The sequence below is a fragment of the Lonchura striata genome, chromosome 4 (assembly GCF_046129695.1).
Source record: "Lonchura striata isolate bLonStr1 chromosome 4, bLonStr1.mat, whole genome shotgun sequence".
NCBI lineage: Eukaryota > Metazoa > Chordata > Aves > Passeriformes > Estrildidae > Lonchura > Lonchura striata.
Window position 1 is genome coordinate 72,828,546 of NC_134606.1, and position 26,988 is coordinate 72,855,533.

The following is a 26,988-nucleotide window of genomic DNA, read 5'->3' on the forward strand; positions in this document are numbered from 1 at the left end:
CAGATGTCCCCTCTACCACAGCTCCCAGTTTGGACTGGAAGAAACCTTCAGACCCCAGAGGACAGTCCCAGTCCCAAACTCAGCAAGAGTTTCCGATGTTTGAGTTTCTACAATCAGATGCTCTGCAGCATTTCAAGTGTTTGTCTCCAAAATGCTATTCCAATACCCTGGGATGGAACACCATTGGATCCTAGAAAGATGTTTCTCCATTTAGGAGCTCTGTCTTGCTAGCCTGGGGGAAACCATGCTGAAATAGTACCTTAGAACCAACACAGGAACAAGAAATAAGCCTTAATAGTTCAGTCCTGATGAAACAATGGTAATAAAAAAGGATTTGAAGCAAATCAAAATGCCCTGAAACTCCTTGGATCCTATACGCCCCAACTCCTACAGATTGTTAAAGCTTTTCCTCAACCAAGTCTAAAGCCTGTGCAATTATCTCTAGTCTAAGATACTCCAGCTTGTATTTCCAAAAGATTTGCCAAAGGAAAGTAGCTGTGAACATGCACAGACGTGTTTCTTCACGTCTCCATATCCTTGGAAAAAAGGATGGCAATAAGCAAGTGAGGAATAATCTGTCACAAATGACAGATCTAAGCACATTTGGGTATTTTTTCACATTCTTGATGGTTGGTCTGTCTTCCAGGATTTCCCTGGTTTGGCAGCTGAACACTACAAGTCAGGCAGATTCCTGAGCATCTTCCACTAGCAAACAGCTGTCCTTCCAACAACCATATGCTGCCCTGGGCTTGAAGGCCATGGAATTTCAATAAACAAAAATACTCCAAATCACTTCCAGCAAACAAAAAACAAGTCACATTTTACTTGGAATCTGAAGTCAAAGATTAAAGGCTCATTGTCCTGGGCCCAGCCCTTTCATTCGAAACAAGCAAGGCTTCTAGGAGAAACAGAAACCTGCAGTGCCGCTTGGGGTTGGATATGAGCATAAACCAGATCCCAGCTCCAACACATAAACAGACATCTAGAAGTATAGTCCAGAGTGGAAGTACAAGCTAAAGGCATCACACACCAACACCTGCTCAGAGTTTGTTACAAAGTCAGGAAGCTATCTGAGAAACTGAGATGATTTTCTATACATTAACAGGTGGAAAGTGTTTTAAGCCACTATTTCTCAGTGTTAGGCTTGCTGTCTTCTCTCTATTTACAATCTAAATAATTTTCAGTGTTTTCTTGAGGCTGGCACCTTCTACTCCTGAGGGATTCTGACAATAAATACTGCTACTTTGACCAAACAACAGCAGAAACGTGAAGCAGAAACCTGGAAGCTGGAAGCACCAGCATTCTGACACACAGTGCCGGAGACAAGAGGCAGCTCCTCTGTGACTAATGAAGGGTTCTTCTGCCATGACAAGTGCAGGCACATGCATGTGGGTTTTTTTAAATAAACAGGGTCATTTCCAAGGGAGATTAAGCAGATGTGAAAATAGGAATTTGCAGAACTGATGGCAGACAGACAACTTCCACTACAAAAGTAGACATGCAAACTATTTCAAAACAAAAGTGTTTGGGGGTTTAAATGTAAGTTTAGATTCAGGAAGAGACTGTGGGCAAAATCCTACTTATGCAAATGGCAATTATTCCATATATTTACCATCAAACGATTAAAAGTTAGCCCCAAATGCCTTTTTCTCTTATTTACAATATCCAACCTCTTCTACAAGTTATACATTGTGCAAACTGCGGCCCTGGTGATTCCCTTCATTTTCTCTCCATGATTTCACAACGTAGCTGGCGGCTCTGGAGAGTGTCTAAATTCTTTGAAGTCAAAAATAAATCCTTCCAGCACACACGTGCCCCCAGAATTTCTCACTCTTGTTCCAGTTTCTGTTAACCATATTATCTCACTCCTCATGGCTATAGGATACACTGAGGATCAAATATTCTAGCTGGGTTGAGAGACACATAGTACAGCAACAGAGAGGCCAGAGACAGTAATTGCGAGTTCCTTTTGCTACCCTGGAAGATACTGGGAGGAAAAAAACATAAAACAAATCTTATGGATGATTTATTTCTTTCACACTCACATGATTAGAGCTCCAAGAGATGTCAAAATAGTGAAGGTCGAAATGAACAGAGCGACAAGAGCGACCCAGGAGCATTTACCCACTCCTCCTCAAAGAAAAAGCCTATGTTCTTTTGCTCCAGTCACCAAAACCATGGAAAGCACATGGAATGTTGTGGGGAAAGAGGGACACATTCCACTAGCCCAGGTTGCTCCAAGCCCCATCTAACCTGGCACTGAACATTTCCAGGGATGGGGCAGCCACAGCTTTTGTGGGCAACCTGTGCCAGCACCTCAAAATCTTCAGCATAGAAATTCTCCCCAATATCCCATCCAACCCTGTCCTCTGTCACTGTGAAGCCACTCCCCCTCCAGAAGTCCCCCTCTGGCTTCGTTTACCTGAAAACACACCACAAGCAGCTTGCCAGCCCCACGGCAATCTGTGACGGAGCTACACTCCTTAATCTCATTCCATTTAATCCAATTTCTTGTCTTCACATGCTGTCTCAACACAACAACTTCATTCAGGCTTACTGCCAAAACCCAGCTGCCAGGATCTCATTCATCGGAACGATTCTATTGGAAGCTCCATCTAGCCAGCCAGGGGTCTGCTTGGTCTTTGTAGGCACAGTGCACTGGCAACAGATTCTCCTCAAAGACCCACCAAAAACCCTCACAACACACCAAACTGACAGCAGTTATCACTGCCAATGCAACCACTACCAGTATTTCCTTTCCCTAAGCAAGGGAATTCAAGGAGTTTTGGTCTGAATGGGGATTCTGAGCCATCTCTGCAGTTACTCCCACAGTGACTGCTGCTGCTGCTGAGGTGGGACTTATCTCAGCATGGAATCAAATCATGACGTGGCAGCTATGGGAAGTGGGAAACCCACTTCCAAGAAAGGATGCTTGTTGCAGACTTTTCCATATGGTTCCTGTCCCAAACAGCAGGAGGGTAACCACGACATCCATCTCCCTGGATGTCGCAGGCATGTTCCACCAGTGATGGAGCATAAGGTGGGTATTGTTGGTTTTCACTGCTGCCTGAGAGAACCAAGGAATGGTGTGTGGGCTCCAAACATGCCCAGCCTTTCATTCTGGGATTTGGGCATCTGCTAAGCTACAGGGAAACCCGCGTGTTCACAGACAGATTGAAAACAAACCCGTTACTCAATTCTCATATGACACCTCCTGATGAATCAAAACTGCTTCTAAGAGAACAAAAAGCATGCTCCCTTTATAAAGGAACCCTTTAAAATTTAATGCTGCTTTCTTGGATAATAGGGCAGCCCAGCATTTTGGTACCTGAGAAGCAAGGAGGGATGATTTGGACACCAAATTCTAAATTCAGTTAACAAAAGGTCACCTTTTAAGTCTGAAAACGCCTTCATTATTAATCTTCCTGCTTGTAACATCTCATGCAAATAAAAAAGGAAAACAAACAACATGTAGGTTTGAGTTCTCTCTCTCACACCTGAGACATTAAGAACTTTGCTTATCAACCCCAGAGAAATTATCCCAAAGCAAAGCAATAGGCCACTAATATTTTCTAAAGGATTTAAGAAATAAAGTTCTGTAAATGACATCATTAGGAACACGTGGTTAAAAGCAACAAAAGCTGTGCCCAGAGTGTGACAGGAGACACAAATACCACAAAACCAGCCTTACCAGCCCATCACAGTTGCTGATGGCCACGGCAGCTCCGGGGATGTCCGTGATGTCCCCCACATAGGCGCAGTTGGTCCACAGGGGCTCTCTCTTCCATAACCGCTCCGTCGCGCTTCCAGTCTGAGTCGCGTTAGCGCCGTCGTTCCCAGCCTCCACAGAGTCTTCGTACCACTCCACCACGGCCTCGGGAGCCACCAAGCGAGTGTTGGGCCTCAGGCGGAGATGGAACTCCCTGCCGAAGGCGCTGATGTTGAAGTACAGCTCTCTGGGGCTCTGCGGCACCTCCCGCGCCCATCGCCGCTGGCGGCTCGCCGAGAGGATGTTGGACACGTAGCTTCCGTCCGCATCGGTGCTGATCGGAATCACTAACCCGTACGGCCTGGCTCTGCTGTGTCGGAATTCTGCCAAGAAACACACCCAGAAACCAAACAAAAATAAGAACAGGAGCATGGAATGAGCCCAAAGACCGAAGGACCCCTGCGCCTCAAACCTCCCCTTCCAAAAACTTCAATTTAGGATCCCTGTTTCAGCTAGCTATTCCTGTTTTCAGCTAATGTGGATGTAAGGCACGTGTCACTGCTCCTCTTTTATCATGGAATCACAAATTGGTCTGTGTTGGAAGGGACCTTCAAGACCATCTGGTTACAAACCCCCTGCCATGAGGAGGAGACACCACCCTCCACTATCCCAGGTTGCTCGAAGCCCCATTCAACCTGGCTTTGGACACTTCCAGGGATGGGGAATCTGCAGCTTCTCTGGACAACCTGTGCCAGGGCCTCACCACCATCACAGGGGAGGATTTCTTCCTACCAATTGCTATTATAAAAATGATTTTCCTAAAACTTAAGGAGAAAAACCTGAAATATTCACCGACATTTATCTGGGGAGTTTCCTGTGGGTGTCAGGCTTGCTCAACAGCCTCAGGAGAGGCAAAGACTCTTCTGAATTCTCTTGTAAGGAATGCCACACAGCTCTGTTGTGCACCTGACACAGACCTTGCTTCTTTGCCAGGACTTCCATCAAACTTTTGAAAATGAAGTGCCAAACTCAGTTATAAGCACAATTTGCATAGTGATTTCTCAGGAAATAGGAAAAAAATACAGCGGATCACATGCTGCTGATAAATTAATCAACATCAGCACTGGTAAAGGCAGTAACTTTTCCCTCTACAAATCCCCCTACCAAGCAACTTGCTGTTCCCTTCCCTCTGAGTAACAGAGATCAAAACTAATTATAGAATCTAATTATTAAAAAACCCAACACAGATCTGCACAAATTTGACCCTAAATCTTGCACTTTAGTGCAGCTGAGAGAAGCCATAAATCCAGCAAAAGACACATTGTTTGTAATCCTGGAGAAGCTCAATGGCACAACCCTCAGCTAAGGCACCAAGTCTTCAAGTAATTTCACACCACTGGAAAACAAATCCATTTACATGAGTTTATTTTTTCAGTGAGACCTCTGTAATCTGGCAGCAGTCAGGATATTTGGTGTCTGATTTTCATGGCAAGGGCCAGGTCAAGCTGTAAGCCACACTGCTGCTCTGAATGGGTCCTAGGCCCAAGTCTAAGCCTCCCTATTTGACTATGTGCAAGTTAAAAAGACAGCTTCTGCAAAAATAGTTATTCCCTACTTCCTTCTTCCTGGGAGAGGTGGTGCAAGCAGTATCAGAGTGATATTACTGACAATTTCATTCAAAAAGTTTCAAGATCAGGTAGCTCTGATGTTAGTGCCAAGTGCCACTGAGAATTCCTCAAATAAGTATATTTAGTTAAGCGAGCTAAATTTCACCTGCTCCCAGCGTGCATCACACTTGATATGAGAATCAAATAGAGGAAAAGCTCAGTAGCCAGTTCCTCTCTCCTGGCAGCAAGAGCTGCTGATTTTAGGAGACTCACGCGTTCAACAAGTACCTTCAGTAGGAAAATGCTCCTAATGGCTTCACAGACTGTTTTTATTATTCTTCCAGCCAGTTACTGAGGAATCTGACAGAAACACAATGTATGGTACTAGTAGGATGCACACATGTAAATTCTTGCACTACAAATATCTTACTATACAAATACTATATCTTAGGATATATATATATACTATATCTTATTTCCAAGCCTATTGGTACCCCACATCCTACAGCCAGCAGCCACAGGGTGAGTTTCAGCAGCAGCCAACTCTTCCTATTTTGCCATACACCCACAAGATCAGGTTCTAAAACTGGCATCCTAATTAGGTCATTATCCTTAGGATAATTCCCATTTTAAACACTGGGAATTCTAAGCAGGATTGTTAATCTGTCTCCTTAGAGAAGGGACTAAATTAAAACTCTAAAGTCATTTTTATTAATTAGACACCATGCCATGCCCAGGAGACAGAGCTGCTGGGTTGTACATTCTAACTGGGTCAAAGTAAAAACAGATCCTCACATTCCTGGTGCTTCATTACTGGGATTTCATTCCCAGGCTGACATTCCACCTTCTACCTTGCTGAGATTCTTCATGGCTTATTTTCTTTTTTCTTTAAAGCACAACATTCAGTGCCAGAGACCACAGTCTGGTGATCGAGTTCAGTGCTCACCGCATGGCTGAGAAACTGCTCTGCACATTTTGCAGCAGAATTCCCACATTTCCACAGGCTGGGGGAAAAAACCCGGCTATTTGGCTAATAAGAGCAGCCAGCTAGCCCCAAGAAGGTAGGAACAAAGGGTGGAAAATAAGAACTGTCAAGATTTTGAGTCAGCAAAAGCCTTTTCCAGAGTCTGTAAATGCTGAGCTAGAAGAGGAAATGCCTTTTGTTCAAAGGCAATTAAAATTAAATGGGACATGACTGAATCCCAAAGACATCTGAACTCTTCTGCTGACTTACATTACCCTTTTTCCACAAACTGCACGCTCTGAGGAAATGCTATTCCAGCTGTAGGTGTTCCCTTTCCTAAGCTAAAATTTCAGAGCTGATCTGTTCTGCTAATTCAAAGCTGACAGTGCTGGTCAGAGCAAGAGGAAAAGCACTTAACTGTAAATTTTCTTCATCCTTTTTTTAATTTAGCCTTAAAATGCTGCTCCAATTGCACAATGTTTAGGTTGAAAGGAAGCACTTAAGAAGGAAGATTACATTCTTTCATTTTGTGCCAAAACATAATTAACTAGAGAATGCCTCTGAAGAGAGCTGTCTGGGCTTTCTTTCCTCTCAAAACCTCATGAAACTGCAGAATTAACACCACTGGCTCACAAGAGTTGTCTCTGCACTGTACAACAGCTGTGCTCAACGGAGGTTCAAAAACCCTAAACTTTTTTTATCACCTACATTTGGAAACCAGAATTTTTTATACATAAGATTCCCTGAAATACAGAGATCAAAAATCATTCAGGTAGCTGTCCACAGCAGAATGCCAAATGCCTAAACATCCACTTGAGGAGATTTCAAAGGTACAGTCTATGTGGAAATCAGTGGCATCAGTGGAAAAGGAAGAACTTCACAAAGTTCAAATTGTTTTTCTATGTCTAGACCAAACTATCCAAGAAAAGAAATGTGGGTACTCCTGGTAACATCCCATGCACACGGCCCTTGTACAGGGTCCTATTGCTGAGTCCCAGACCATTCCATAAGGACATGACAGAATGACCAGCAATCTTCCAGAGCTTCCCCACTGGAAGATGTGCTTGGATGCGAGGGGCAGGAAACTCAGGTACCTCAGCAAAAGGACGGGGTCTAGGGTGACATCCCCAGAGCATCACCATGGAATTTTCAGCCTGGAACTCACAAGCTGTGACACAACCAAACTGCTGGATGGCAGACATCCAGCTCTGCAGTGGAAGCACTGGAGAAAAACCAGTTACCTGCTGTTATAGGGATGAAGAGGACAGAGCTTCCATAAAGGGACTGTGACATGTTCTAGGAAATCATACTTCTGTCCCACAGAGAAGCACACTGGGATGAGTGCAGAGCTGCTCTGGTCACTTAGCAAGGTGATGCTTAATAAGAGAGGATGGTGTGGAGACAACTGGACAAGCCCCGAAGGAGTTTTGTCATCACCCTTTTCTGCTTCATTGTTGGCTAGTAGCTTCCAGAAACAACAGAGCAGTTTTGGTCCCTCTCAACAACCTCTGTAACTTCAGAACTACCATTTGCTCTCTGTTTGGCTGCCTTTAGGTGGCAGGAATGCCCAGAAAGAAAGAGAAGACAAGAAAGGGGGACAGATTCCTTGAGAATTCCTGTTCAGCTCTGCACCTGAAAAGGCATGAGGCTGTGTGGGACCTCGACACTGCTGGACACATGATGAATGAAAGCAAGGAGTGAGGCTGATGTGGGACATCTCTCTGGTGACCTCATGCCTCCGCTGTCACCCGTCCCAGGGATACAGACAGCTCAAGAGATGGTCAGTGTGGTGTTTTTTGCAGCCTCTGCACAGCTCCAGGTGTTTTGCAGGTGCTTCCTGCAGGTGGTGGGGCCCAGCACAGTTGTGCCACAGGTTTCTTCCTGAAGTGGCACTGAGCAGGGACGGAGCTCTGCCGCGTGGGAGGCGAAGGTGCAGCACAGCATCAGCACCTTCTGGCTGAGTGACACACAACAACTTTCTCCTGACAGCTCCCTGGCACTGCAGTGCTTTGTGCATGAATGCAGGCAATTAAGTGTGCTAACTTGCTATCCTGTACTGCAGCCTGTGATGACATTTAACAAAAATAAACCCCTAGGTGCCGTAATTTCCCTAGGTGACTTTTCAGGCTACAAGAAAAGATCAGCTGCTGTCAGAAGCCAGCCCTGGGCCAACTCAAAATACACACCACCAATGCAAAGCGATACTTTGTGGGAACTCAGAAGTAGGACAGTGCATTTGCAGGCAATTCCAATGCAGGTTTTACCTCCCAGTCATTACAGCTCTCAACTGAGTAAGCCAAGGTTTGAAGTTGGGGCTGCCCCATCCCTGGAATGGGGCCGGATTGGAAGGGGCTTGGACTAACCTGGGACAGTGAAAGGTGTCATTGTCTATGGCAGGGGGTTTGGAATGAGATGATCATACAAGTCCCTTCCAACCCAAACCATTTTAGGATTCTATGGTCCTGTACTTTTTGAATCAGAATTTACAGGATCAAATTCAGCCCCAAATGTTCCTGACTACAGCAGTGCCAGGGCTGTGGAAGAAAGGAAGACGTTAAAGGACAAAAAGTTATTTTCCAGATTCAGGAACTTTGTCTGATGTACTGTGTAATTTAAAAGACACATTCCTATATAGCTTATGGTTTCTGAAATTCAAATACAATCCATTTCTCATGGAAAAGACCAGAAATAAAAGACAGGATCAGCATACCACTGGAAAAGCCCTCTGTTTGCTAATTAGCTTTAAATGTACCTTGCTGTCTCTGTTCCCATTATTCACTGATCACGGCAGAAACCAACCCAAGCCCAGAAGCTCAGAAGTGCCAGAACTGAAGTTGAGACAAGACCTCCAAAATTCACAGAAATGCCTGAAATTCTTTTCTGAACAAAAGCTGAACCAAAACCTCAGGACTTGAGGTCCAAGGGCAGCTGGAAGCAGAACTGCCTGGGGTCCGTTCCCACTGCAGAAGAACTCCAGAGAGCACTTGTGTGCAGGGACATACACTCAGTACCAGGATGGTAAAAGCCTCATTTCACACTGGCCAAGGAAAGGAGCACACAGAATGGCAGTCCCTGCCACTAATGCCCTGGGAATGCCAGCTTCCACAACATTCCACTACCTCTCCTCTCCTGTGGAGCACCCAATTGCCAGTTACTCTAAATGAACACAGATCTCCTGAAATTTAAACTGTGTGTGTATCTTCCCAATGAAAAGAAGCCTCCCGTCTTTGGGAAGAGTCCTGGAGGCTGAAGTCTCAGTAAGAAGGACCCCGTGGGCACACAGAGGCACATTTCCTTTCAGCTCCCTCATGTGCCACTGACCCTGAACTCGCTGCACAGCACCTTCTTACCCAGGTCTCTCAGTTTGCAAGGCAACAGTGAGCAGCTACAGATTCTATAACTTCGGTTGGTTTGCATTTCAGAAGGGAAGCACAGACACATAAAGATGCAAAACCGCAGCACGAGAGGGCATGCAAATTCAAGCCATGCCACGTCACTGTAACTACAAACCCTTCTGGGTGGCAGTGGTGGGGGGTGCACAGGGAATGCTTGCCTGCATACAGATCATTTCTCCAGAAATAATTAGTCTTTGAGCTAACTTCTTTTATTTCTGTTTTGATAGCAGGAATAATAGCTAAAAAGACTTACCTCTTTGGATCTGCTGTTCTTTACCAGCCTGTAGAAGAGAGAAGAAACACATGCACAAAGTTGTTAGCATAATTACTATGCAATGGGGAATGGCAGAAGGCTGAAAAATCACTTGGTGCTGCACTATTTTATGTTTCTTCATTTGGTTTCCAGGGATGGCAGTTCTTCCTTAACTGAATAAACAGCTGTTCTCACCAATACACTAACAGAGACCACAGCAAGTTTAACATAAATAGAGCTGCTAAGCAATCCTGATTCTGAATGACCCGTTCTGTAAGTTGTGACACTGTGCCAAGAGGCAAGTTTGGTGGCCAAAGAGGGGATTTAACAGCAGGAAAGCGATGAGCTCCAAGAAGCACGAGTGCTGGGACAGAGAGGAATCAGTGAGCTGACAGCTCTTTGTATCTAGGCTAGAGAATGGGAAAGCCAACTGGACCACAGTGACCATAGGGACGGTGGCAGTGATCCGATGCCATGATCAGCTCACAGCCGGCTTGGTAGTTGCTCTTGCCAGGGATAGGGGACCTAAGGGCATGGGATCCAGAAGGAAGGGACCCAGGGGCTGTCGCTGCAGGAGCCAGCCCGGGCCGGGGATGCCGTGTCCGGTTCCAGGCTGCTTGGATGCAGCGGTCCGCAGCACAGCAGAGACTGGAGAGCCGCCCGTCCATCTCAGCCTCTCCTCGCCCCGAGCCGGTACCGCCCGCAGACCCCGGGGCAGCGGAGGGACGAGGGAGGACCCCGTGGGACAGCGTGCAGGGCAGGGGTCCCCGCAGTCCCTCCCTCTCTCACTCACCTGCCGGCCGGGCGCAGCGCGGGCCCCCAGGAGCGCGGCTGCCACTAGCCAGAGGGGCAGGAGCACCATCCCGAGCCGGCCGCCCGCGCCCCGGCCCCGGCCGCGCTCCGCCCGCTCCCTCCTCCTGCCGCTGCCTTGCCTGCCTCCGGCGGCGGCTCCCGGGGCCGGGGCCGGCTGGGCGGGCGGAGAGGCGGCGGGTCCCCCGCGCCGCCTGTTGCTGTGCGCCCGCCGCGACCCGCGGCGCTGATAAACCCGCGGCAGCTCCGCCTCCGGCCGAGCCGGCGCTCCACGTCAGGCACGGCCCGGCCCGCCGGGGAACCGCCGGGGAACCCGCCCGGCTCCGCGCACAGACGCACCGAGGCGCAAATCCTATCGCTGTGCTCCCGCCGCATCCTCGGCGCTCCCCGCCCTTGCTCCATGCGCCTGAAATCCACCGAGAAACTTTCCTGTCCGGCCGGCCGTCCATCCATCTGTCCCACGCACCATCACTGCCTGCATCACACCCTGGTAGGAGCTCCCAGAGCAGCTCCCCAGCCCGGGACCACATCCTCAAGCTTCCATATCTCCCATTAACCCAAGGCATACTGCAACAGTGACATTCTTAAAATCCCAAAATGGTTTCGGTTGGAAGGGACGTTAAAGTTCATCTGATTCCAAGCCCCTGCTATGAGGGCCACTGGACTGGGTTGCTTCAACCCCCCTTCAACCTGGCCTTGAACACTTCCAGGGATGGGGCAGCCACAGCTTCCCTGGGCAATCTGTGCCCAGCATTCTCATGGTAAAAAAACTGCTTCCCTACATCTAACCTAAACTGATGCTCATTCAGTTTAAAATCATCACCACATGTCCTTTCTCAGCAGTTCCCAAGGGTCCCATTAGACTGGAGTCTGGCCACAAAGCCATTTCTCTCCCCAACAGCCTGGAGCTCAGCACATGACACAAAATCAAATGGTGCCTGGCTGGGCAGAACCCAAAATCCACTTGCACAGCCCCTTCCACAGACAGAAATCTGCACAACACTCTGCACACCTTCATTTCTCCAGAAGATGCTACACAGTTCAAGCTGTGCATAACCAGTTGGTAACAGACCCCACTGGGCCATCCCCCAGGGGGAAGCAACTTTCCAGGAGGCAGAGATCAACCACTCTGACATCCTTGAACACCAGTAGCATTCAACTGAGCCTGAATTTTTTCAGGTTCAGAATTAGCCAGTGTTATAAAGATCTGGATGCTAAAATCCAATTAAAAACCATGTGTTGTACCTTGTGCATTACCACTCCTGTGAAACATCACAACCAACCACTATCAGTTTCTGTTGGCCTCATGTAGCACAAACACATGATCTGCTGCTGCTAAATGTTCTCAGAATACATGTGACAGCTTAACTAGAATTTTTAATTGACCTCCCTGCCAGAAATCATCGTATCAACATGAAAAAGAAAATACTGGTTCTACTAAATCCAAATTGTGCCACAGCAAAATTAAAGAGGAGGAGAGATTCAGCCTTGATTTTCAGGAGATACCTTGAATATTCCAACCACAGGAGCCCTGTTGTTTCAGAGGGCACAGGTCTTGAACTGCATGATATCCCCTCACAAAACAAAAAAAACAAAAGGCATTTTCCTGAGAGAGTGAGGATAAATCTGTTATTCCAAGTGTACAGTCATTTCTGCACATGAAACATGAAGCAGCCTGTTACATTCAGCACCAACAGCTGCACAGAGCCACATCTGGGAAAGCCCCAGAATCAGAAAGGCTGAGGTACGGTAAAGTGCCAGCTCCATAATTCTGAATTAAAAAGTATTTCACTTACCACGCAGCTATTCCCTGTTTTACTTCCCTCATGGATGTTCACTAGGTGACCTCCAACCTTACTTACTGCACATTGTTCAGACCCTGCATACAACCTCGTTGTCCCTGTGTGTTTTCTGTAACGTGACACACCTGAGTGCTGTGTGCTGCAAACCACCTGTTTTCTCTGTGGTAGAACGATGAACTTGCACAGTCCTAGGTGTTTTGTTCAGGCTAATTACAGGGGCACTTTAAGGAATTACAGAATCAAGGACTGGTTTGGGTTGGAAGAGACCTTAAACCTCAGCTAGTTCCAGTCACAGGCACAGAGACATTCCACAGGCACAGGGATACAAAGTTCTGGCCTCTAGTAAAGATGTTTCTATGCTCTTAAAAACATTACTGCAAGTGTTAATCTGTGACCTCCTAAATTACTAAACTGTGCCAAAATGGTTTAAAAAGTTTCTAAATGTCACAGAAACCGAGATACGTAACAGACAGAGCTGGGTGTCAGGGCAGATACTATTGTGTTGTCATCTACCAAAGGATTGACAGAATTGTAAGAAAGCAAAAATAAAGTGTTAAAATTAGATGCCCAATTATTTCTAAGAAGAAACTACACTAAGTGCCACTCCTGTAACATACATAAATCAAGGCAGTATTTGAAAGTTCAAATAAAGACATTTCTCATCTCCAACAGCCCAGTTTGGCACACTATTACCAGAGAAATCATAGATTTCTTGTGTGTATTTCCAGTCTGTTACACATACATATGCATATATGTATTTACATATGTGTATACATATATAGAGCTGTTAAAAATCTGTTAGGCATTTGCAATTCTAAAATCCCTCAGACAGGCTTTCTGCATCTGTGCAACTTTGGCAGATGCACGAGACTGACAGCCACAAATATTTTATGAACCTAGACTGGGGCCTGAAGCAAAGAGGCACTGAACTCTGTTTGGAAGGCTTTGCACAGGGCCAGGGGGAAGGATTTGGCAGGCGTAATACTCAGAGCAGTAAAACATGGCATTACTTGATCTGGAACATAGTCTCCATGAGGTCTCACATACCTCTTGGAGCAGAGGTGTCTGCAACAGAACAATTTCAAAGTCAGGCTTAACTACAGCAAGAATTGGAACTGAGAAAATGTAAGGAATATCGGCTCTGTGAAACCACAAGAGATGTTACTGGTCAGGAGTTCTTGCAACGCTATTTAATCCAAGCTTCAAATGTTCATTTTTTGAGACAAGCCCTTTGTAAACTCCACTATAACATCTATGAGGAATATTTATAGTGTAACTTAACTACAACACCTAGGAATAATAGCTATCATCCAGACAAACCCCAGCCTTCACTGATCCTGTCCACATTCACGTTCTAATGCTCAGTTTTACAGTAACATTTCCTGATATTTAGGAATCATTACACTTTATTGAGTTTCTGATTTACATATGCATCTGATGACCTTTCTTAATAGGAGTCAGTTTGGAAGGCATCAGTTCTGTTCTTTCTGCTGCAATGTAGCTTTGGTGTCAAAAACCTGACTACCATGAATGACTGAGATCTCATGCTCAGGTTCTCCTTCTCCATGGAGCCTGCCTGGGTGGAAATAAAACACAGGGATTGAATCCTCTGTGAGGCAGGGCAACTGGAGACCCAGATCCTGCTCTGTGACACACCAGAACACGTGACCATGACTTTTGCAGGTTTCCAGCCTTACTGACAAGGAGAATTTACGAAATCCAAATTTTATGTTCTAAAACACTGCCGCTGCAATGCGGAAAGCCACCTCTTCCAGCTGTCCCGTGCGACAGCTCCAGCCGTGCATCCCAAAGGTCCCAAAGCCTTTTTGGCTGCGATACCACCGTTACAATTTGAGCCTTGTTTGCCATCCAGTCACTCGCCATTTGATTTCCAAATCTGCACAGAAAGCTTCTCTTGGCATGATCTGTGTAAGAAGAAGATCTCAGTACCAAGATTGCCAAAGATTGCCAGACTGTACGTGAAATCCAAGCACTCCATAAAAGACAATGCCTCTCATTTCTCCTTCATGGCGCAATTTAAACTGGGAATATTAAACCTCACAACCATATTTAATTGTTTTAAAGCCACTATTAATCCAGCTGTTTGTTAAATAAAGAAATATTGCACACCTATTAGCTTTAACAAAGCAGAGCAAGATTTATGGTCAAGATTTAACCACAAGACATAGGAAACTGAAGAGAAAAATGTGAGATGTGAAAATTACAGACATTGTGAAAAATCAAAATTAAAAGAAGTAGTGTTTTTGAATTTCGTATAATTACCATATGTCATAAAATTGTTCCTACTCTGAGGTGATGAGCTTTAAAACCATGTGTGCCAAATAAAATGCAATTAAACTCACCCTGAATCTTTAAAAAAATGACAACCCTGTTCCATGTCTAGGTTAACAGTTGGTTTTGATGATTCAAAGGTCTTTTCAAACCTATGGGATTCTATGTTCATTTCCAGCTGGCTTCACCAGCTCAACACTATTCCTTTGTAACTAGAAAGTGCTTTGGTTTTAGTCACATTCTTAGAGAAGTTTTTGGGGAGGGGGATGACTGCAGAGAAAGAAAGGGGATATATTTTCAGTGGTTGCTTTTCTATCACTGATTCACACAAAACATGCTTCCATACGGAGGGAGGGAAGGAGGTTGCACACTTCAGCACTCCCTTACTTCTCAAATGCAATGAAAATCAACTGGCTTGGCATGATTCCCTAAACCCAGAAAAGGAAAAAGCTGCACAGAAATGAAAAATGAAAACTAAAAATCAGTAATATCCTGTTGAAAATCAGTTCCCTAAGCAAGTCAATGGGAATGGCTGATTCAGCTGCAAATCACAGCTCCTTACTCCAAGGGGCTATGATGTTACCTGATTACCCCACAAAATCCATCCTGTCAGTAGTTTTTGTCACTTCTATTTCCTTGAATTGATTCCAGAACGTCATTCCACGACACAAGAACAAATGCAGCAGTGGACAGCTGCCAGCAGCGCCTTTGCTCTGCACTTGAATAAGCACTGCAGCTGGATCCCAAGGGATAACGCTGCTCCTGGAAGCTGCCAGCAGCTCCCAGGGCATGCTGACCAGGACCAGGGGAAGGTGCAGACTGCATCCCAAATAACCATAACCCTCCACATCACATTTTATTGAATCAGTGTCTATGAAAAGAAGAGACAAACAGTTGATGCCACTATCTTTCCACTAAATGCATCTTGGCATTTCAGCTGCAAGCCTGCAAAGGATGCCAGGACAGAGAACCCTGGCTCTCTTAGCCCTCCTGAAAATCCTGGCCAGGAGTTGTGTACACAGACCCAATTCACACACTTCCTGAGAAAGTGTACAGGCAGTCAAGAATTACTACTTTGCCTTCAATTTGCTGGGACACTTCCAAATCACTTCCATTTCCAGAAGGAATTAAAACAGGTGCTTTGTCTCTGCAAAGCAGCTTAAGCTCAAGTCCTGATACCACTTGCTGCTCTCACATGGGGTCATGGTCATTAAATATTTAAGCCAAAACAACAGTAAGTTGAGAAGAGAGAGCAGCAAGTTTAGCAGATAAAACCCTTGCCTCCCCAGAGTCCCCTTCTCTGCTCCCTCCCGAGGGTGCTCCAGCTGCTTTAAGGACTCAGCAGAACCATGAGGCAGAATCCCAAATACTGTTTAAAAACCAGGAGCTTAAATGAAAATGAGAACTGAGCTTCTGACCTTACCTAGGGTCATCTCACCACGTCACAGCCGGGGTTATTTCCAGGGCAGCATGTGAGTGCTTTCACTGCAGCAGCTTCAATAGGACTTTGCCTGTGGATTAATGGATGACTTTGGCTTCTCTTTCTTACCAGCCTTTACAATTCAGGAGAACACACAGAGGATTTCTTCTGCAGCAGCTGAGTAAAAAGACAAAAGTGAGCTAACCTCCTGACCTGCAAAATAACCTCATGGAGAAATCCATTCAACAGTGCAGCTTGCTGTTCCTGGGAAAAGGAAGAACAGAGGAAACAATACCTTGGATGCTGCTTAAGAGGGGAAACGACCACAGCAATGTTTTTACTCAACTTCTAGGCAATTTTTAAGAAAAGCAGAAGCACTAGGGACTTCCAGTCCTGTGCACCAAAGAAGGAGGAAAAGGGAGACCCTGTGCAGACAGAACACGCATGTGTTTGGCTTCAAGTGTATAAATGTAGATAGAAATCCCAGTGGAGTTAAAGGAGGCTGCTCTGAGAGCTCCAATTCCAGTGTGTGACACCACCATGACATTATCCAGGGCTCTGCTATGGCACAGGGGCTGCAGCTCCAGAAACCCCTGGGACAGCATGGGATGGCCAAACATCCTGATCTGCGTTTGAAAAAGGACTACAACACTACATGTGGTATTATTTTAGAATCCCATTTACATTCCAGCCTGTTTGCAGCAAATTGCAGGATAATACCTGAAATTGACCTCAAGTTTGTGGTGTAGTCACACATAAGTAAACATGCACATGAAACCATGTGGGGAAATATGTAGAAAGATGTTTTTCTTTGTTGTTTCCCACTTCTTTTCTGTTGGTTAGTCAAAGTCATCAGTGTTTATGACCTCAAACACAGTAGACAAGCATACATACATAACATGTTGTTATAAAGAGGCATGATTAAAATCCATTTTAAAAGCTAAGAACTGAATTTCAAAGGTGAAGACAATTTCTGTTGAAATTCCTCACTTTAATGGGGGTGATCTACATCCTACTTCCCCTCTCTTTTGGGGGTTTTACACTGCACTTCTGCTTTAGTATGATAACTATATGGAGAAATACTTCAAAAATACAGTTATTTATCAATTTATTTGGGTTGTACACCTTTATCCAGACTGGAATATTCAGTATTAATGGCCCCTGGCTCCAGGAGGTGCTGTACAGCTGTCCCAGCAACACAACATTTCACTTTGAAAACAATTAAAAACTGCAAAGCATCTGATGACTAAGAAACACTCAGGTTTCCTTCTGTCCAGAAACTAGGTATAGTATATATAATAGGATACATACTATCCAGATCAGCATAATTAAAGTATTCCAATCTCTCCTCTTTCCATTTTATTTCCCAAATGAAATCATGGCACGTTTTGCAAAGTCTAACCAGTATATCATTTTCCCTCAAAGCCAAAGCTTTGTACCTCAGAGTTATGACTTCCTAGGCTTGACCTGTATTTCTTCCCAGCAGCTTCATTTAAGCTCAGTTTAAATTCAGAGGGCTGCAACAACAGCTAGAAGCAAGAGACCACAGTTTTAAATTGTCTGGTCTCAGCAGTCTCTTCTCACATTCTTATTTCTCCACCCTGCAGGGAAAAGCAGGAGAGAAGAATGGGAAGAAAGGCAAGTGCCCCAGTAGTAATGGAGCCTGATCCTTGCAAGCTCTTATCACATGCTTGCAAGCACTCACTGGGACTTTTCCTTGTAAAAAGGCTTTTCCTTAGCCTCAGGTTCTGTGCAAAGTCACACATTTGTAGGGGCTCTGATACCTGTGTGAATTTAACTGATTGGGCAGAGTTCAGCAATGAACTCAGCAGTTGCATTCTGCTGCTTTCAGTGACTTGAAGTAATTATGACCCAAGTATAATTAAAGCATAGTCCTTACCTGAATTTCTTAACTGTTCCAGCTTTAATTTGGAATCTTTGCTTTCCCCACAGTCTTTCTGCACCTTCTCCTCAGCCTCCCACTCTGTGCAGCTGGTTTTGACTTCAGGACAAGCTACAGGATGAGGTACAAAACTCAAGTGTAGCATTCAGCCTCAAACAGGAAGTTCATCATCTGAGGCAATTCAAGCCAAATTTAAAATATTGTAACTGCTATCACCTGTTTGCTTCACTCCCTGCCAGCATCCTTCACCTGGTTATCCCATGTGAGAGCCTGAGGAAGAGTACCATGCCCTTCAGTGAAATAGCCAATCAGAATTTGTAACCTTGGATTCTTAGTAGCAAAAAACTGCATTTTAGAGAAAAAAAAGTCTATTTTAATTTCAAATGAAGAAAGGAGTTAGCCTATCACTATTCAGTGTAAAATAAAATAGCTCTCATTTAATGATTCTCCTAGAATGCCATGTAGCATGAAACTTTTTCTAGTCTCTTAATTTAGTACTTGCTGTCTTGCTGCTTTGTGGAAGACACACTTGATACCAGAGTCTTTTCACAGGCTTCATTCTACACACAACTGAAACTTCAATTCAGCACAGAAGAAAGAGAGAATTCAAACCCTGGGTAAAGTGAGTGGCAGCTTACAGCTTGTGGATTCCACATTCACACTAGAAATATTCTGTAATTCAGCTCTGGGGCACAGGCTGATCCCTTTCACTTCCTGCTTACACTTCAGTCTTGTTTCTCCAGTGTAACAGTGACAGAGTGGACTTTGCTGAAGGGAGTTGTCCAGCCTCAGCTGCTGGAGCAGGTGCAGGTGAGCCAACCAGGGCAGTGCAAAAAACCCCAGAGGGAATGGAAAAAAAGGAGCAAAAAGATAAGGAGTATCAGCCCTACAAGAAATACAGCAGTAGAATTTCCATTTTCCTTACTAAAAACAAAATACTTCCCAGATTTTAGGCTCACACATTACAACTTGATTACTTAAACCTTCTCCTTAAAACCTTCTGGGGAAAGATAAAAAATCAATCACACGGAATACTAAAACTTTTGGTCATTCTTGGAATTTTTAGCTACCTTTGGGCTGGCAACAGCATGTTCTGGTAATACCACTTTTATCTTCTGCAGTAGATTAACTCCTTGTCCTTTGCAGGTTTTGCTGAATCTAACACCTTACAGATAAATACAATAAAAAGTGCAGAATTTTATCTATTTTTCTTTACAGCTCCGTAAAGGTCTGTATTACACGTGATTTAAACAGCAAAACCACTCATCAGCTCAGGTCATTTAAAAGGTTTTTAAGTGCTGGACCAAATTTAGAGGAAAGCTATCCTACACTGCAATCTAGCTCTAACTCCTGAGCTCAGGAATGGCATGTGGGGATGATTTAAAGTTACCTTTCTCCATTGCCTGTGCCAGCAGTGAGCTGTCCCCTCTGATAAGGGGCAGAGTGGAAAGAAATCCGTAACTCGTTAAAAATCACCCCAGTGGGAACTTCCAGAGGTCAGGAATCCCAGCCCTGCTGCTACTGAAGCCCTTCATTTACTGTCCAGTGTTATATGTGTGAAGTGATTGAGTGGTTGCTCTGTTCTGCCTACTAGGTCACCTTTCTATATTTATCACATCACCGTATAAAACACCACAGTGTACCTCGAGGATGGGAGGCTCCACATAAAATTAAAACCTATCTTAAATCTTCCTGAAAAAGCAGCCCACTCCCCAGTTCTGAAAAGAACTGCTTTTCCTCTCTCTGCTCAAAAATTCCAGTAGGCAAAAAAAAATCTCAAAGGCTCAAAGGGAGCTCTGAGGACACTAAATAAAGGGAAACCAGCATTGAAAACACCCTGAAACATTCTAGGTTGACAATCACATTTGTAAAATAAAATATTTGTCCTTTTTTTGCCCAAAATATACTCTAAAATAGCTGGAGGATAAGAGGTGCCTTTATATTGAGCCATTGGAAGTAAAAGTGAGTCCCTTTGGTGGGTCCAGCCCAAGGACCAATGCAGGCGATGGAGGCTGGGAACTGCTGGGGCTTGGACTTGCTCCTCCTGATGGTTCTAAGTGCTGACAGCACAGGATGCTTTATTCTCATTTTTATTTATGCTATAATATCATTCCCAGCCTTTCTTCTTTGCATTTCTTTCATCCCAGCTTCCACTGATGTGCCCCATCTGTGCTGGCCTGTGCTGGGACTGCCCATCCTGCCTGAGTCAACAGCAATACACTGTTCTTCTCCAGGCTCCTTTTCCAAACAGAAACGTATTTAGATTCATCCCACTCTATCTGTTCCAAAGTACTCACATTTTTATACAATGAAACAGAAAAAGGAGAGATTCTTAGTATAAACTGGTATAATTCCTTAGAAGTCATGGGGTCGCTACCAGGCACCAAGGTGTCGGCACATGCAAGAGATAAGAGGTTTTTAACCTAAAATAAAGACTCAGAAAGGATAATGTTGCAGCAAGAAGAAACAAAAGGAAGAGGCACTGAGTGAAAAGTAGGAAAGAAGACTCTTTAGACAGTTAAAAAACACAGAGCCTAAGCTAATGCCTCTGGAAAATGTTCTACTTGTCTTTGAAAATCCTTATCAAAGAACCCTTGGTTTTCTTGGTCTGACTGATAAGCTAAGCAACCTTTCACTTCTTGTTTAAAAGAAACTCAATTTAAAGTAAGCTCCTTTCCTGCCAAGGAACCTACTTTTTATGTTCCTTACCAGGAAAGGCTGCCCACATTTACATGATACCACCCAAGCTTCATTATTTTGCATGAGGGAAGCCTTTTTCCCCTTTGAGATATTCCAATTAACCTCTTTTGATACTGCTGCCAACATGAAAGTCTAAAGTTAGGGGGAAAAGGTCACTCCCTCTCACTTATTCTCACTGATTCTTAGATAAATCTGGGAAAGATTTATCTAAGAATCAAGGGTTTGAAAATCTGTCACTACAGGCTGTACCCTGAGGCTCTTCCTCTTTCTAACTGCTACCTTTTTTTAGAAAACAATGTACAGGCTACTTAGATCTCTTGAAAATGGATTAAATTGGCACTAAATGACGGGAAAATGCAAAATGCAATTAATTGTATTTTTTCTTGCTAATTTACCATAGAGAGAAGACTTTTTAAATTAATTTTTTGTGTGTGTACATATGTGCTTCCTTAATGTGTTTTTGCTGTCCAATTCTAATGAAATTTGGCAAATAGGTAGAGCTCTCCAAAATGCAGTTTCCTTGTTAAGAAGTTTCCTTGTTCTTTTTTGAATTTTAATACTGGTTAAAATTATTTAATATAATTGAATTTTAGTTTAGGGTTACAACCAAGCAAGAAGGCACAGAAAGAAAAATGAAATCTAAGCCTGCGTGTTCAGAATATTCTACCACCTAAAGTTCGCTACCTTCCCATAAAATTAGTTTTCATCATGTAAGAGCAAAGATGATTTGCCTTTTCTGCACCGGTACAATATGCTCTGCCCTTTCAAATAGGGTACTCAGGGTATAATCCCAGTGTTGGATGAAGTTCGAGCCCTGAAAAAGGTTTTACCACAAGAAATTTGGTGCTAAAACTGTGACTTGAAAATCCTGAGTTGAAAACACTGCTTTTTGTGCAGTAGCTAATGGCTGTGAGTGAAGGAGTCTTGGTAGACCTGATTTTTGAAGATTAAACTTTACAGTTTCCCATTTAAATGGACACAGAAAGATACTGGGCTGGTATTGTCTTTAAAATAAATATGTAGAAATCAGATCCGGACTTTATTATCCAATAGTCTCTACTTCTCACCAAACTGAAGAGTATTTCAAGTACATGATTTCAAAGCAGGGGAATGTTATTGTAGTTGTTTCTGCCCTTTGGAGCTATACAGTCACTCGATTATGAGGACACACACAGCCACAAATAGGCTGGAACAGTGCCAATACAGCAGCGGTGGTGGCCGGAATTAGTTTGGAATTAGATAGGGACAGTTGTCTAAAGCTGGAAGAAGCAAACAGAAGAAAAAGAGGGATCTTGCCAAAGTGTTAAGAATCTTGTACCTCAGGTTACTTATTTCAGTGAAGGAGGCAAAAACCTTGCGGTGAGAGGCCTGGCTCCCTCCTCAGTGCTGCAGTCCCAAATCAGTAACTCCCTCTCTCCCTGCTCACCTTCTTCTTACTTGGCTCAGCAGCCCAAGTGTTCCAAGGATGACCTGCTGACATGCTTCCCACACCACAGCCTGGGAAACCACAAAGTGTCTGGATGCATGAGCGAGACACTGAGATTTTTACCTGCTGTCTTGTTCCTGTCTCTTCATGACTTCCCTGCTGCAGCCATGCCAGCCACCACAGAGCCATTTCTTAGGAATTCACCACCCCGGGAGGGAGTCGTTCCTGCCATGCTGGGAAGTGATGCTTGGCAGCAGTTCCGTGCCTTTTGACTCACACGATGCTTTTGGCTCATTTTCCATCATTTCCTTCAGCTACAGAGGAAAGAAATAAATTGTTAAAGAGCAAAAACAGCTGTAAAAAATGTCACTCGATGTAAGCCATGAAATCTGTGTTCTAGGAAGAGGAAACATGCATGTTTCCAGACATATAAAAGCTCAGCACATGCAGCTCAGCACAAGAGAGGAAATTAACTCATGTTCATCAGAAATCTACTTTGACAGTGCAAAGGTACTTGGACTGATGTTTAACCATACATGAAGAAGGTATTAGGTGATTCTTCATCCTGTGAGCCCAGCTGATGATCCTGTGCAAGGTCCTGTATGAAAATACAAGAGACAACCCTGCAAAATTTTCAGGGAAAATACAGAAAAAGAAAGAAAATGTAACTGGAAGTGCACAGAATTTAAGTTTCATCCAGTGCTGGGCCATTTGCATAACAGCCCAAATCTCACTCCATATGTGTTTGGTTTTCCAGTTCCTGTTCCTTTTTTTTTTCCCCCTTTTTTTTAAAAGAACAGTCATTGGAAGTTCACATGCATAGGCTGCTGAATAAAAGCAAATGACATCCAGGTCAAGTTACACTTCCAGAAACACACAGGCAGCTCCTTCCAGTGCAGCTACTTCCAGTGGCTTGGCAGGGCAGGTCTGGGAAGAATGGAGCTGTCATCAGCACAAGCAGCACTGGGTGACATCTCACATTTATGCAGCATCACACCATCCAAAGGTAAGTCACTCCCAAAGTGATCAAATAAACTCAAGAGTGAGGGGACGTCTGATGCATCCTTGTTCCTTCTGACATCAGAGCTCCAACTGCCAGCAGGGACGAGGGGAACAGTGACATAGGGGACATCACTGCACAACTCTGCAGAGGAAAAGAGGAAAACAGCTTCTTCCCAAATTAAACGACTGGACGAAAATCTTTTAAATCTTGCACATACTTCAGAAGAACAATTTGTTTGAGGAAGTGGCCTACAACTAAAACATGGATTTAGAGAAACTGAAATCATCCAGCATTCCAGGCAGATGCCTCGGGCATCTTCGAGGTGCTGGGAATGACATGGACTTGCATTTGCAAAGGCCCTTTGTAATCCCTTCCCAGGTTTCATCTGTTATCATCCCACTCTGCTCTCCTGGTCATCCAGCTGTCACCTGGCCATCCCATTTTCACAGTGAACAAGGATGATGCCCTTATGCAGGGTGACCAAAGAGCTCAACACACAGAAAACACTGCTCCTAAACCCTCCAGAGTGCTTTGCCTGCTCAATCCTAACAAATCCAGATGTTGCCATCAGAGTTGAGTCTTGCTATGCACAGCAGCTCTCTGTTACTGCTTTAGCTGTGGTTTACTGTTTGGAACTGGGAAGAGATCACTCTGAGGAATGCAGTTTAAATGAAGACTCTGCATTTTAAGTGGATGTTTCTGTTTGGAAAGCAAAGCTTCAGGAAACAAGGCAAAGCACAGAATGGAGAAGAACTTCTCAGAGGGCTGCATCGGTTAGACTGCAGGACGAGCATCACATCTGAAAAAAGCCAAAACAGAGTCAATAGGAAACCTCTTTGAGCTGTTTGACATTGTGGTCTGGTCCTGGAGCCAGTGGATAAACCCGAGGGCTGGGAATGCATCACCCAAACTCTGACCCCAGCTAGCTACAATTATTTGAACAATGCAAATTGGAAGAAGATTTAATCTCAGATAATTTTGCATGAGATGGGGATTCATAGTTCATCACATATTCATAATGAGAGGGCTTTGCTTTCTCAATGGCACAATAATTACCAGCTTCAAGCAGCTTTTGCATTGAGAAATGCTATTTAACTCACTTGACAGCTGCTGCATTCAGTCACAAAAAGATGTTCTTACATTAATCTGCACCTTTGCTCCCCCATGAACATCACTCCATTCAATGCCTTCCAGAGACACCCATTTTTAGGACAGCATTTCCAGCATGACATAGAATTGAAGAAACTTCTCCATTAGCTCCTTATTGATTTAATAAATCAATAACTTCTGCATAAAACAGCATTGACAGAAAAAGCAACAAACATATTTTTCTAGAAATGTTAGACCCAGAGGAAAAAAAAAATACTATCGTTATTATAACTACTGGGCATGAACAATGTTGTTTATTAGTAAAAACTGCACAGCAAAAGGAACATAACTAAGGGAGTGTCCTGCAAAAAAGGTCTTTTACCTGATCCCAGATTCAGACACAACATCTGGCTAATGCACAGAAAGCTTTACAGAGCTACAGTGCTGTTTTCTTCAGGAAGGACTGAGCACTCAGATGCCCTCAGCTGGCATGGGTGGAATTCAAGAGAAAACCTGGATTCACTTATGCCTTAGAAGAGTTGGATGCTCCCTGAAGACTCTGGCAACTAAGAGGTGAAAATGACTTCTGAGATGAGCACTTTGCAAGTGGCCACCCAGGAGAAAAAAACCCAAGCAGCAGCAAGAAAGAATGCTATTCTGCACAGAATGAGCAAATCAAGAAGTAAAACACACCATCCTAATTTTGAAAATAAGAAATGAGGTTTCCATGTTAAATCTAGAATTGAACAATTCTCTATCCAGCAACCCTACATGGAAAGTAATTTGAACTTGCAAGCATGTGCCTGGTTTCAAAAGGATTAGTTACCTTTCCAGCTTTATATCCATCTCTTTATAGGTCTCAGGATCACAGTAACTCACCAGCTGGATGCCATCACCACGTGCAGTACGTAAACCAGCATAAAGCAGAGGGGCAAAAAATCAACTTCATTTTGTGAGGAAGGAGGTGCCAGAAGACTCACACATGTGGCCAGGGCCAGGGTTCCGGTGCATCGGAAATCGGTTCCAGGGAACCATTCCAGCCCCAGATGAGCCCTGCCAGTAACACATCACCATTGCAAACTGCTTATCAGCGTCAGAAAAATGGAAAAAGAACTGCAGATGAAGTTTCTATATCACACTGTAACAATACCTTCTCATTTTGAGCAGGAACCAACAGCAAAGAGCATCTGAGAACAGCAGCTTTCAGCAAGATGAAGAAAAGGACTGGCTTGATTTACAGCTGTATAACTTATGGCCACATCTGGCAATACAAGGCCAGGGAATTTCATGGGGAAGGAAATGCCACTTGATGCTTTTACAATTAAAGCAGACAATGCACAGAGAGTTTACACAAAGTGACTATCTTTTCTTGGGAACATTCACCTAAAACCTTGGGCCAGGAACAGTAGAGAGAATACATTCAAACTGACAGTTCTGATTGCTTTGGACCTTCATGTCTTTGCTCTTCATCCTCCTGAATGGCTCTCAACAGAGACTAAGGTATGGAATTAATTCCCATTGCTCACCTGTAAGAAATTACTACAGGAAGAAAAGCAAGTTCTTTCTGTCAAAAATTATAATGAGAACTTTTATCTATCTAAAAATATCTTACACATGCTAAGCACAACCAAAACAGTTTCTGCTGTTAGTTTTTTGTTTAAATTGTATTCTGAATATACGGCTGGCAGAGACAGCACTTGGCTGCTCTCTGTCCTGGTTACAAGGCAAGGGAAGCCAGACAGACACGGGTCCTTAAATTCTGGCAGGTTTTGGGAGAATTCCAGATCCACTGAAGCAATTTGAGCTGCCAGGACGGAATTCATGCTTCTCATTAGGATAATTCACCCTAATAGGCCTCTGAAGGCTTTCAATTTTTGGCAATGTCCTTTTAATGAGGCTCAAGTTGGATCTGTATATCTTATATTGTAAAATATTTAAAATAAACACCCCATACAGAAATCTTGGTGATCTTGAGAAAAAATGAGTTAAAACAACCAGCTGAGCTAATACAATAAAAAAGGGAACAACTTCAGATGAAGGAGAAATGTTGTCCTAAGGAAGGTTCCTTTTGCATCCTGGCAAAGTATCATCTATTTCAGCTGGATGTTCCTCCTGGAATGATACAGAGCTGTGCTGAAATGATATAACTGTGGATTTTACTCTGGATGTATTAAGGATAATTGCTCACTCTGAGATCTACATAGAAAATCCGTGCCACTGCTCTCATACAGAAGATCTCATCAGCCTGCGGAAAGCAAGGGAAAGCTGCAAGTTTCAAAGCTGAAACTACAGCACTAAAAATCATTCCAGTATTAACACCTGAATTTTCCTACTTCCCTAGGAAGGGAGTGTAAAAGCAGAGAATGGCAAGGGAAACAGAAGTAGCAAAGCAGAGACTGAAATATGAAAAAGGCAGAGATACCCAGTTAGAAGTTAAGACTGAATACAGAATGAAAAAAAAAGTCCATAAAAAAATAAAATAAGGAAAGAGACAGCTGGTATTTTCCAAAGTTCTCCCACTGAAATGATATAAAAGGGAATCTATTCAAATAGCTGAACAGCTCCTAGAGCTGGGATTTCCTTAACTCTGACTTCATTTCCCTTAAACAAAGGTA

The 26,988-nt window shown here is 43.9% G+C and overlaps 1 protein-coding gene across 1 annotated transcript in view; it reads right to left on the bottom strand.

The window, feature by feature from the left end:
• ADAMTS3 (ADAM metallopeptidase with thrombospondin type 1 motif 3) overlaps positions 1-10,815 on the bottom strand; it is a 56,733-nt gene extending 45,918 nt beyond the window's left edge. The window contains exons 1-3 of the mRNA XM_021529550.2: positions 10,722-10,815; positions 9,929-9,956; positions 3,692-4,092 (exon numbers count right to left, since the gene is read on the bottom strand). Coding sequence (XP_021385225.2) covers positions 3,692-4,092; positions 9,929-9,956; positions 10,722-10,790 — 498 coding nt within the window. The 5' untranslated portion in view covers positions 10,791-10,815. The remainder of the gene's footprint in view (positions 1-3,691; positions 4,093-9,928; positions 9,957-10,721) is intronic.
• Positions 10,816-26,988: the final 16,173 nt, after the last annotated feature.